General features: G+C 45.6%; 1 protein-coding gene across 1 annotated transcript; it reads right to left on the bottom strand.

Moving 5' to 3' along the window:
- Positions 1-6,642: 6,642 nt before the first annotated feature.
- On the bottom strand, positions 6,643-9,909 carry Adora3 (adenosine A3 receptor). The gene is made up of 2 exons (XM_055628270.1): positions 9,557-9,909; positions 6,643-7,674 (listed from the first exon to the last, which is right to left on the bottom strand). Exons 1-2 carry the CDS (start codon positions 9,907-9,909, stop codon positions 7,068-7,070), a joined length of 960 nt encoding a protein of 319 aa, XP_055484245.1. The 3' UTR covers positions 6,643-7,067.
- Between the last annotated feature and the right edge of the window lie 2,795 nt (positions 9,910-12,704).

Here is a 12,704-nt window from a genome sequence, read left to right as displayed (position 1 = left end):
CCGCTGGCATATGCTCGTGTGAGCAACTGTGCCCTTTCTCTCTTGCCAAGAGGCTGTGCCTCTTGTCTGCCACCCGTCATTCTCGGAGGCACGGTTCCTATTTAGATAGGAGGAATTCCAGCAAAGAAATCCTTAAGTAACTTGAGTCCTAGACTGCAGGGAAGACCCAGGGAGTGTGGTTCAAGGTGGAGCATCCGGTTGTAGGAAGCATGTGCTTGCAAGCTAGAGTAGTGCCTGTGTAGCCGACAGAATCCAGGGATGGAGGCTCTGGATTCTAGAAAGCTTCTCTGCGTAGACCTGAGACACATCAAGGAGGTCTTTTCATGCAGGAGTAGCTACCACTTCTCCTGATTCCTGATGTTCTGACCATGAGCTTTGGAAATCTGAAATCTTGAACCACCTTCAATTCTCGAATTTAAGCTGGGTGCTCTTTCTTACATCTAGGGCTAACTAACACTTCCCTTCAAGGGCTAGGTGTGTAGATTGCTTTTCTGCCTTGTGCAATGACAGCTTTTCTTGAGAGAGGGGGGCACCTTCTGCTAATTCACAGGAAATCGGCATGAGCACCTGTGCCAAGCTTGCTTCATGATAGGGGTTTTACCTACGTTACATTACCTTCTCCTCATTGCTGATCTCTCTTTCAACCAACAAAATATGTGGACAAAAAGAAGACCAGAAAGAAGAATCTATAGATTAAATGAATAAGATATACTGACAAATGATAGTACATGAAACTCATTACAGTGCCTAGATAGTTGACGCTGTTAATTGTTCATTTTGTTTTAGGTAGCTTAAGGGTATCATGCCAGGCCCTCCTACTTAGCTTCTCTGGTCCTATGGTCAAAGCATTTCTTCTGAAAGGAAGAAAGGGTTTATTTCAGCTTACAGATTACAGTCTGTTGTGGAGGGAAGCCAGGGCAGGAGCTTAAGGCAGGAACTAAAGCAGAGATTATGTAGAAATGTTTCTTACTAGTCTTCTCTTCCTAGCTAGATCAGCTACTTTTTTCTTATACAGCCCAGGCCCACCTGCCCAGGGATGCCACTACCCACAGTGTGGATCTCGTTACACCAGTTAGCAATCAAGAAAACACCCTCAAAGACATTCCCACAGGACAATTCGATGGAAGCAGCTCCTCAACAGAGACTCCCTAGTCTCACATATGTCTAGGTTTATGTCAAGTTGACAAGGACCGACAGCAGCCAGGTCTAATACATGTCTCTTCATATGCATGGCTTTATGGAGCCCCTCTGAGGATGAATCAGGGCTGGCCTGCAGGACCAACAAAATTTGGCAGAAGTACGATGCGTGTCTTTAAAAGGTGGTACAACTTCCAACCCAGTCTTTTGCTCTGCTACTTTGGGGACGCGGGCCATCATTTTATGGGGATGCAAGCAGGCAACAGAGGGGATCACATGAAAAGGAAACAAATTTCCAACATCATGTTGTCACTCACGCCAGAGTTGCCTTGGTAGTGGCCGTGATCAAACTTTCAGATGTCTTACCCAGCAACCTCATGAGAGACCATGAACATGAACTATCCAAAAATCACGCTCCTGAATTTCTGACCCATACAGACCAGGAGGAGATAATAAAGGCTTACAGTCTTATGTTACCCAGAAAATAAAAATACTGATTTTTTTTTAAATTGCAGTACTTATCTCTGTCAATATTGGCTACAAAACAACCAGTATTGTCCAGAGATGGCACACATTGTAATTCCACCACCTCAGAGATGGAAGCAGGAGGATCAGGGTCATCCTTTGCTAAATCTCAAGTCCAAGGCAAGCCTGAAATATATGAGATTCTGTCTCACATTTTAAAAAGCAAATAAATTAAGGAAATAAGAGGACAGGGGTACAAAGAAGCCTGCAGTGTTAGCTGGAGCCATTAATTCTATTCTTCCCTCTGAAGGATATAATTAATCTTTAGATTCAGGAAAGGGTAAAGTGCATAGGTTACTGAGAATATACCAAGTAATACTTTTTTTTTTTTTTTTTTTTAGTTTTTCAAGGCAGGGTTTCTCTGTATAGCCTTGGCTATCCTGGACTCACTTTGTAGACCAGGCTGGCCTCAGACCCACAGACTGACCTGCCTCTGCCTCCTTGAGTGTTGCAAGAAATACTTTTTAGAACATCTTTTATAAACTTTTATAGAACAAATAGTTTGAATTCCAAAATTCAAAGATAATCAGGGCAGGGTTAAGTGGATATGATCATAAGTGAAACAAGAAAGATGATAAATCAGTAAGTACCGGAACAGGATTATCATAGTCACTCTGTTTTATGGCTTTTAATTTTGACAAAATAGAAAGCAACAAAATAAGGGGCCGGCAGGATGGCTCAGCCAATACAGGTGCTTGCCACACAGGCCTGACGACCTGAGTTTGATTCCAGAATGCACACGGTGAATCCAGAGAACCACCTCCACAAAACTGTCCTCTGGCCTGCATATGTGTGCTCTCACACATGCGCTTCCACACATATACACATACACAAATTAAATTTTTGTTCAGGAAGAAAGGGCCTCTGGCACGAGTGTTATTAGCCACACATCCAAGTGAGAAGAGCAGACAGTGGTTTAAGTAAGTGGGTCCAAGGTCACAGAGTTAGTAGAACCAGTGTGATCTGATGTGATATCTAGTGGGGTTGGAAAATAGCAGCAATGAAAACCTCTTTCCATTGCATTATCTCTCTCTCTCTCTCTCTCTCTCACACACACACACACACACACATACACAAACAGGCACACACATTGCCCTCATGCTGCACATACTTCAGAACTGTAGAGCACTTTCGAGTTTACAAAGAGAATTACATGACGCTGGCATCTGAGTAAGCCAGGCTCCTTACTCCTGTCCTACCCAGCTTATGGTGGTTAGGGGCAGGAATTTTTTTTTTTTTTCTAGAAAATGTGCCTGGAAAGTATGCATATGTACAAGGATATCAACACGGGATTCTCATTCACAATCTGCCCAGAGAGCTCTATCAATCTACAACACAGAGTACACCAGCCAGCAGGCAGTGGGGTTTTTAGGGAGTCACACTGTTATCTCTAGCAACAATCTCTAGAAGCCAAACAATTGTTTGATTGACTCTGGGCCAAGCATTGTAAAAATCACCCACCCTTAATCCAGACAACCACTGCCAACATCAATTAACCAACTGCCAAACTACCTCTGGCAACAGACTTACCACTTCAGCCAATCAAATACATTCTCTCTGTAAAAGCATCCTCTCCACCTGCCTGTCCCCAGTAGAACGGAGCCACCTGCAGTCTGCGGATGCTCCATTTGTGAAATCCTCCAATAGCCAAGACAAACTCACTAACATTTCAGCGTGCTTTACCTGTTTACTCTTCTGTGAGAGGGACTGGTGCTCTGACAGAGTCTGGTCTCTCGCTCTGCCTCAGCCCACCAAGTACCTCTGATTGCAGATGTGTGCCACCACACCTACGTTTCTCTTAAACACCACTGTGAAGTTTCCCTGATCTTCCACTTGACTGACTCTGGGCCAAGTGTTAGGTGTGGGAGCTCACACCTGTAATCTCAGTACAGAGGAGACTGAGGCAGGAGGACCACCATGAGTTCTAATGCTAGCTTAGGCTGCTTAGTGAACTCCAGTCCAGTCTGAGAGGCAGACTGAAACACTCCCTCCCCTCTCTTACACACACACACAATATGATGAAAATGAAGGAGGAGAAACAGCCTTTCGCTGAATCTTGGTAGGCTGGTCCTAATTTTCACTTAACTTATTTACTTTGTTAAAGCAAAGAAATGAATCTGTGTGCTCAGCATCTGCATTTGCTCAGTGTCTTTATATGGAGGAATAGGAAGGTGTCCCTGGATTTTCTAGGCATCTCTGGACCTTTCCACTTTAAAGAAAAGCCCAAGTTAGCTTTCCTTTTGGGCTCAAAGTGTGTTGGCCAGTGGCAGGCCTCATGGGAAAAGCCTCCCTGACTCACTAATCTCTCAGCCTGAAACTAGGGTTGATCTACTCACTTGTGTTTAAAGATTTTTGGTTCACCTTTTTTGACTTCATGCTAAAAGAGCACTTTTTTTTTTTTTTTTTTTTTTTTTTAACATTCTAGGCTTCAGCTTTTTCTGGGCCCCTGGTTTTAGCTTCTTCCAACCTGACATAGCTCTTTATTGTAGGAGATTCTCACTTGGAAAGAATGAAAGAATGAAACCATCCAGTTCCCAGCAAGCTACCAGCAACAGTCAGAGGGGCAAGGAAAAAAGTAAAAGTACCACCATCTAATGATGCCTACAGGCCCAGCCCGGATTGCTCTTCTGACTGGAAAGAAGTCTTCCCTTTAAATCGTCTCTAAATAGGGGAAACCAAGTGTTGCTGTGACAATAGGGTTAGTACCTATAACTTAACCGGCACAGTGCAAAGAGTACAAGAAAACCGAGACTACGTCACTTCCTCCTCTCTGCCCAGCCAACTGGGCAGAGGTTGTGATGCCCCAGAGCAAACCCAGGGCCTCTTCCTGGAGGTGCACTTGATCTAAATCAGTAAGGGGAAGGCTTGAGTTCTTGATTCTTCTGGGGTGACAGGATGAGAAATAAGGAGCCTCTGCTGAAATGCTGACCAGAGGAATCAGGCAACTGGCCTCTGGCCTAGGTTGAGGCTTCAGATAAACGTCAGGACTAGCTAATTCCACCTTCAGATTCCAGATTTCTCTTCGATTGCTCGGAAGCATTGCCTTGAGGTTCTCGTCAAATCAGTCCTTTGTGTCAGGAGTGGGGCTCCGGGGGTAGCTTCAGGCTTAGACAGGAAAAGGCAAGGGTGGGCGCTGTGAGTATCTGCAGCTGCGGGGCCCCAGCGACGTGACTGACGCTGTGCACTGCGCGGTGTCTATCCTGGTTAACTGGAGGACGGGAGTTACAAGTACATTGTGACCATCAATCTTCTTTCCTTTGTCTCCTGTGCCCCTCCGCTCCTGCCGAGCTCTCACTTCATAGCCCTGGCTGGCCCAGTACTTGCTACATAGACAGGGAAGGCCTTCGGCTCCCAGAGTCCTTGCACCCATAGTGTTGGGATTAAAGGTGTGTCCACCACACTTGGCCGGTGTTCAACCTCTGTTTTCCCAGACTGCAGAAACAATGTGATCAGCTGCCTCACGCTCACACCATCATGCCTTACATGCCATGACAGATTGAACCCTCACACTGAGATAAAAAGAATTGTAGTACCCACTTCACAGAATTTCAGAGCCAAAGGGCACTTAAAATCTCAGGGCCTAGAAAAGGTGTGGCAGGGCTAGGGAGAGAGTTTAATCCATAGCAAACCACACACACACACAAAGCAGACACGATGGTCTATGCTCATAATCCTATCCCTCGGGAGACTTGAGACAGGCAGATACCTGGGCCTTGCTGGCCTAGATGAATTGGGAGCCCAAGAGCAGTAAGAGAATCTGTTTCAAAAAACAAAGTGGATGGTACCTAAGGAGAAGGGATATCTGAGTTTGTCCTCTAGCCTCTGAATTCGAAATTCATGTGCAACGCACACACACACACACACACACACACTTTCTCACACAGGAACATGTGCACACACAAACCCAGGAAGTGATCATAGCTTTTGCCTTATCCCCAGTAGCACAACTGTAACAGGTACTTAAAGATTGCTTTTACTAAAGAGCACTGACTCTTCAGCTGGGTTCACAAAGTAACTAGGAGCCCAGTGAAAGCCTGCCGTCCCTACTTTTTTTTTTTTTTTTTTTGTCTGTATCCTTTGGGCAACCTGATTTGCCTGCATGTGGGCATGTTAATTACCCAAAGAGAATGTGGCGGTTTGGATTAGAATGGTCCCCCACAGGCTTGGGCCTTTAAATTTAACTGCTTAGTCCTTGGTGGCACTTTGGAGAGATTGTGGAGAGATTCGGAAAGAAGGGCAACACTGAGGATAGATGTTGGGAGCTTAAAACCTCATTGCCGCTTCCAAATCTCTCTCTGCCTTCTGCTCAAGGCTGACATGTGATCAGCTTCCAGCTTCTGCTGCCATGCCTGCCTCTTGAGGCCATGCCCACTCCACACCCTCATGACCTCTGATACCTCTGGAACCAGAAGCCCAAATAAACTCTTTCTTCTACAAGTTGTTTTGGTTATGCTATTTTGTTACAGCAACAGAAAAGTAACAAATAAAGAGTGTCTGTATAAAATCTTGTGATACCTAACCTATTTCATTCTTCTATTCAGGCTGGAGCCACAAAGCTAAGAGTTAAAATCTTAGTGTCAGCTTTCTTAAATGTCCTGTTCCCGATTTACAAAGCACACCTAAAGATCTCGTGTTGTAGCTGGCCTTTAATCCCAGCACTTGGAAGGCAGAGGCAGGCAAATCTCTGTAAGTTGGAGGCCAGCCTGTTCTACAGAGCAAGTTCCAGGACAGCCAGGGCTACACAGAGAATCCCTGTCTCAAATAAACAATATCTCCAGTTGTCCCAAACCTTCGGTTGCCTTGTATGACAGACCACCCACCAGAGAGGACAGTCATGTGCAATGGTGAGGCTGAAGCTTGGAACGGGAGTGATCATGTTCCAGGAAGAAAGCAGGATGAATGCCAAGAGCAGTCAACTGTGTCTCCAGCCCCCAGGGATCCCCGCAAAGAGCTAAGCGACAGTTGGTCATCATCTTTTATTTGCTCAAATACACCCACAGGTGAATTTAGCAGCTTAAGCCCTTCTTTAAATTCAGCTCACTCCTGTTTCCAATATCTTAGAAATCTTTCAAAGCAGGTTCTGTACATTCAGCCCAGATAAAGACTTTCCTTGGCAAGACGAGACCCCCCCCCCCTCAAGATTTCATCACCTCTTGCGTCTGGGAAGGAAAAACACAGTCCCTGATAATCAGTAATTCATTGCAGTCATGTCAGGCTTCCACAGAATTGAATTCAAGAAGCTCAAGGAAATAACTGAGGCAGAAGAGGGAGGGAGGAGTGGAGCTGTATGGCAACCAGCCAGACGATCCTGCTGCAGTGGAGGGAAGCAAGGATGTCTGAAGAGGCCCATAGTGTTCACTGATGCTAACCATGAAGGCTGATGAGCTGGCTCTTTGTCATGGCAACTACTCAGTAGTCTGTTCAATATTTGAGTCCAAGGAATCTGAGATCTGACAGACTCTACAAGCTCTGAGGATCAGAGAGTAGGTTTCCTTGAACTTCTTTATTTTGCAGGCATAGACAATAGGGTTCATCATGGAGTTTGCATGGGACAACAGGATGCCCAGGCACATGGCAACCTCTGGTATCTCAACTTTAAAGTAGGAAACAAAGTTGATGATGGACAAAGGCAACCAGCACGAAGCAAACAAGAAGAGAACCAGGAACAGGGACTTGGCAGTCTTGAACTCCCGCCCATAAAACGCACGTGTCTCTCTGAAGCCAGACAGGTTTTGACTGAGTTTGTTGCGGATGATGTAGAAGATGTCCAGGTAGATGACGCACATGATGACGAGGGGGATGAGGATCCAGGTGATGAAACTGAAGAAGACCATGTAATCCAGGCATACAACCGAACGGAAATGGCACAAAAGGGTGGTAGCATTCTGAGGGAGCCCTGAGGTCACTTTTTTATTCCAGCCAAACATAGGGGTCAGTCCCACCAAGAAGGATACCAGCCAACAAAGGCCCAGGGATAGCCATATTCTTCTTTGAGTGGTGACCGTCTTATATCTGTTCGAATGGGGAGGGGAAATGGTGAGTTCACAACAGGAAATGACAAGTTGGAAGAGAGTGAGAAAGAGAAAGTAAGTTCTTCCAGTTCCCTAATCTGCTGAGAGATGAAACAGCCATGGTGTAAGGTGACTGTGACTGAAATTCTACTAGATATGAAGACAAAATGAGAAAGCAATGATTAGAGGAAAATCCAGAAACTCCTTTGGAACATCTTTTTAAAACAACAATCTAAAACGACCAGCAGTATATTTCCCAGAAGCGGGTACCTACATGCTTCCACTCAACCTGACTCCAAGAATTGTTTTTTTAGAATCACTTAATTTTATGTATATGAATGCTTTGTTTGCATGTATGTCTATATAGCATGGGTAGGCCTGGGGCCCAGGGAAGTCAGAAGAAAATGTTGAATCTCCTGGAATTAGAGTTATGGACAGTGCTGGGTGCTGGAAATGGAACCCAAGTCCTCTGCAAAAATAACAAGCACTTTTGTTTACTGAGCTATCTTTCCAGCCCTTCCCTGTCCTTTGATATAAGTTACCTAAACCTTGGGAGCCCCAAGCTGATGAGAACCTCCTCAAAGCTTGCTGGTGTGCTGTGCTCTGCATTGTTTCAGTTGGCTGTTGTACAGGAGCTCATAGGCTACACTACAACCCAAACACTTCTCTCTACCTGTACCTGCTTTCTTTTCCCATGGGCACCTATTCTTGTGTTTGAGTTAACCAGTTAAAGTTTTGTTAAGATTCTGTTGTGTTTCAGAGCGTTTAGGAATTTCATCTTGGGGATTTACCATTTCTCCTTAATTCTTAAATAGCCTGAAACATACTACAAGAGAAAGAAACAAGAAACAAGACTTAAAACAAGACTTAACTAAACCTCATAACTAATAGTTATGACAGTCTCTGTTTTATTGATGGCAGTGGCATAGCTACCATTTACTGAATACAGACTCTGTAGCAGGATTTTTCCGAGAACTTTACCATCATTTTCATTTTATAGGTCTTAAACGTGTAGAGCAGCATGGGGTAATGGCGGTAGGATTGCAGCTGAATGGAGGTTAGCCTGGCTTAGATGTGCAACCACTCAGAGAGGTGGAGACTGAAGCAACGAAAGCCAAATAACCTGCCTAAAGTCAGATCACGAGATCAGGGAAATGAACGCAGACGAGTTTTCATCTACAGCTTGTTTGTAAGGTCCTCACCACGCTCTTTCTCCAAGAGAAACCGGAAGAAACCGGGAATGTGATTTCTCCTTAGGCTGTCTGCTCCCTTGGCATGGTAACAGGAAAGGGTGCTACAGTTTTCACACAAAAACTTGTCTCAGGAGGGTTTTCCCTTTCTTTTCTTTCTTTCCTTTCTTTCTTTTTAAAGAGGAAAAAGAAAATATCCATCCTAAGAATCCCTTTTCAACATCAGGACAGACTCAGACAGAAGCGACGCGACATAAGATCTAACCTACATCTGCAGAGCCCATCTGCTTATCTCTTCTTCTGCTTATCTTCTGCTTCCCCTAAAACAAGATATCCTATCTACTAGGTCTCTGCCATTTTGAAGACTTGAGATCAGATTAAAAAAAAAAAAAAAAAAAAAAGATACACCACATTTTCATCTCTTTGGCTACCCTGGACAGAAAGCAGACCCCCTCCCCCATGGTCATTGGAGAAGGGCTCATAGTGCCCCTGGTCTCCTATTCATGAGTCTTGGCTCTTCAGACCTAATCTTCACGAATCATATGATACAAAGATATTCACCGCCCCTTTTAAACTTCAAGCACCAGTTTTGGCTCATTTTCATTGAAACTGTCTGGAAGCCGAACTTGGTAGCTCTACTTCCAAGCCACCTCTTTAAAACTATCAGCCCACCCCCTTCTTCAAGCCAGTTACCTGACCGTCAGCTTGACCCTCAGGTATCGGTCTACGGCGATGGCCAGCAAGGACATGATGGAGGCGTGGGTGAAGATCAGAAGCACACACGACATGAAGAGGCAGGTGTAGAAGTGCATCTTCACTTCTAGGCTGACAGCGATGGCCAAAGGGATGACCAGCACCCCGACAGCAATGTCGGCCAGGGCTAAGGAGACGATGAAATAGAAGGTGGTGGTCCTCAGACTGGGGTTCAGTTTGACCACCCAGATGACCAGCATGTTGCCTACTACGGCACAGAGCCCGATGACAGCCTCCATGGTTATATAGGTGATGTTCAACCACAACGCGGTCGTGCTATTGTCAGGTTTCATGCTGTCTTGGTGAAGCTTCAGGCGGAAGCTTCTGGTAGTTTTTCAGCGCGATGCCTATGGGCCAGTGGGCCTAGCTTTCGCCAGACATCTGGCCAGATGTCCAAATGCAGCAAGAGCCGAGAAGTCACAATTTGCTCATTCCTTCCGGTGGGGCTGCTCTCTTAGAGATTCTTTTCAGAGAGGGCCCATTATGGGACCATCAACTTCAACCACCCTGTAGCCTGGAGGACACAGTTCTATGGAGCTGAGAGTAGAGTACGGCTGTCCCTACTTCCCCAGATGGACACAGTCAAGGCTTCTGCCTTCCCCTGCACCCAAGAGAGCTTTTAAAGCTCCATCAAGATAAGCACCCCTCTTTCAAGTGTTTCAAGAAGTGAGATAGTTCAAGAGGAAGTACAGGGCCAGGAACCGTCAGGAGAAAAAAAAAAGATGGAAAGAGCACAGGGGTTGGCATGAGTCACGTGGAGGTGGCTCAAAGAGATTAGAGACACAGCCTAGACATGGAAGGCTAAGGCAGGGAGATTACAGGTTCAAGGCCTGCAGAGTGAGTTTAAGGCCAGCCTAAATAACTTAACAGATATGCCTTGAGTTTAAGGCCAGCCTAAATAACTTAACAGATATTGTCTTAAACAAAAAGAAAAAGAAAAAGAAAAAGAAAAAAAAAATCTCAAGTCGGGGCATGGGGAGCCAGAGATATATCTCAGTAGTAGGACGATTGCCTGGGCATCAAACCCTGGGTACCACCCCCACCACATCAGATACACATCACACACAGACACACACACACGTGCGGTAGGGGATGGAAACAGAAATCATTCAGGGATGAACTGTGGGTAGGACTGTGTAGAAGAGATGGAAACACTATGTAATAGTTCCACCCTTTTCCTACTTAGCTCGAAGATCTTGTGATAGAGAAAAAGGTGGCATACGTCTTTAATCCCATCAATGGGGAGACAGAAACAGGCAGATCTCTGTGAGACAATCCAGGTCTACCTAAAGAATTCAAGCCACAGGGCAGCTCAGTCTCCCAGTGGGTTCCCTAGTAAGAGGAATGGGGGCTGTCTCTAACATGAACTCAGTGGCTAGCTCTTTGATCACCTCCCCCTGAGGTGGGAGGGCAGGTCACCAGGCCACAGAGGAAGATGATGCAGCCAGTCCTGATGAGACCTGATAGGCTGGGGTCAGATGGAAGGGTAGGAGAACCTCCCCTATCAGTGGATTTGGGGAGGGCCATGGGAGGAGAAGAGGGATGGAGGATGATATTGGGAAGGGTTGAAGGAGGGGGCTACAGCTGGGATACAAAGTGAATAAATTGTAATAAATTAAAATAATTAAATAAATAAATCACACACACACAAAAAATTCCTCCCAAAACCAAAAAAAACCTCAGGCCAGTCAAGGATGGGCTCAAAACAATTTTTATTTTGTATACATTCATGCACACACAGAGACATATATATATATGTGTGTGTGTATATGTGTCCAGTTGTGTATATTTGTATATATGTGTCCACGTGTGTGCAAGTACCCATGGAGGCCAGGAAAGAGCCATCAGGTGAGCCTCTGCAGGAGCAGCAAGCACACTTAATCACTGAGCCATCTCTCTAGCTCCAACGTGTAAGTGAGGGTTTTTTTTTTTCTCCCTTTGAACGTTTCATCAGCCTCCTGAATGGCCCCTCATCTTACTTCTGCTATAACTGCCTTCTTTATCTCTTCTTCAAAGGAGGAAGTTACAGAGAGTAGTTTTTACCAAGCAGGAAAAAAAAAAAGTCTTTCTTACCAATAAGCAATCTGAATCTAGCTTGGTTAGTTACCGTAAAAATCTCCACCATTTGCCACACAGCCCCACCAAGCAACCTGCAACCTCATGTGGGAGAAATGCCTTCCTGGTCATGGGTTGATCCACGCACCCTGGACATTATGGCAATTTTACAGCTAAGGGACATCTTTCTAGAGAAGTTCAGCATCCCTACTCATGGCTGGTGGCCCTTCTTTAGGAGTGAGTGTAGATAGAGTGGAGCCGCTGGCTAGGTAGGATATCAGGCTTTCTTCTAAGGCTTATTGGTCGGGAAACAGGCAGCTCCTACATCAGCAACAACAGAAACAAGATGGCAGTCCCCATTTTGTTATCTAAAAAAAAGCTGAGTGGTCAGACTGGGAAAGATGGCTCAACCATTAAGAATGCTGGATGCTCTTCCAGTGGACCCAGGTCCAATTCCCAGGACCCAGGTTCAACTCCCAGCACCGGCTCCCAGATGGCGGCTCACAACAGTCTGTAACTGCAGTTTCAGGGGCTTAGACACCCTCTTCTGTCCTCCAAAGACACTGCATGCGTACGGTGAGCAGACATACACAAAGGCAAAACATCCCTGTACCTACAATAAAAATCATATTTTCTTAAGCTGAAAGGAAGTGGGGAAGGCAGCAAGAGCCAGGAACACGGGTCTAGCCCACTGCAAGTAAAAGGACATAGTTAAAGATACACCTGGCGGGGGATCTGAAGACCTGGCCATCTGTGCCCCCTGATTCTCCCTGATACTGTTCTCTCATGGAAACTGGGGTCTTTCATAAACCAATTCGTTTCCACTGGGTTGGGGAAGTCAAAGGGAAGATCTGAGCCTAAGATCACACAGTCTGTGAGAGAGCAAGCCACTGAGTGAGGAGGAACAGAGGACATACCCACCAACACAGCCACCCCGTCCCACCTGGATTTTGTCTTCTGTAAAAGAGGCTGATGGCAGGAGCCTTAGAGGCCGAAACCCCGCTAGCCTGGGACTTGTAAGCGAACATTTTTA

The sequence above is a fragment of the Psammomys obesus genome, unplaced genomic scaffold (assembly GCF_907164565.1).
Source record: "Psammomys obesus unplaced genomic scaffold, mPsaObe1.curated_primary_1811, whole genome shotgun sequence".
Lineage (NCBI taxonomy): Eukaryota > Metazoa > Chordata > Mammalia > Rodentia > Muridae > Psammomys > Psammomys obesus.
Note: the sequence above shows the minus strand (reverse complement) of the source record. Positions and strands in the feature narration are given on the sequence as shown.

What these genes read in the sequence shown, in the direction of transcription:
- Adora3 (XM_055628270.1), bottom strand. Translation starts at nt 9,909, where the DNA reads ATGAAACCTGACAATAGCACGACCGCGTTGTGGTTGAACATCACCTAT. An exon ending in AGGGTCAAGCTGACGGTCAG is followed by an intron (nt 7,675 to 9,556) that starts GTAACTGGCTTG and finishes CCATTCGAACAG; the next exon opens with ATATAAGACGGTCACCACTC.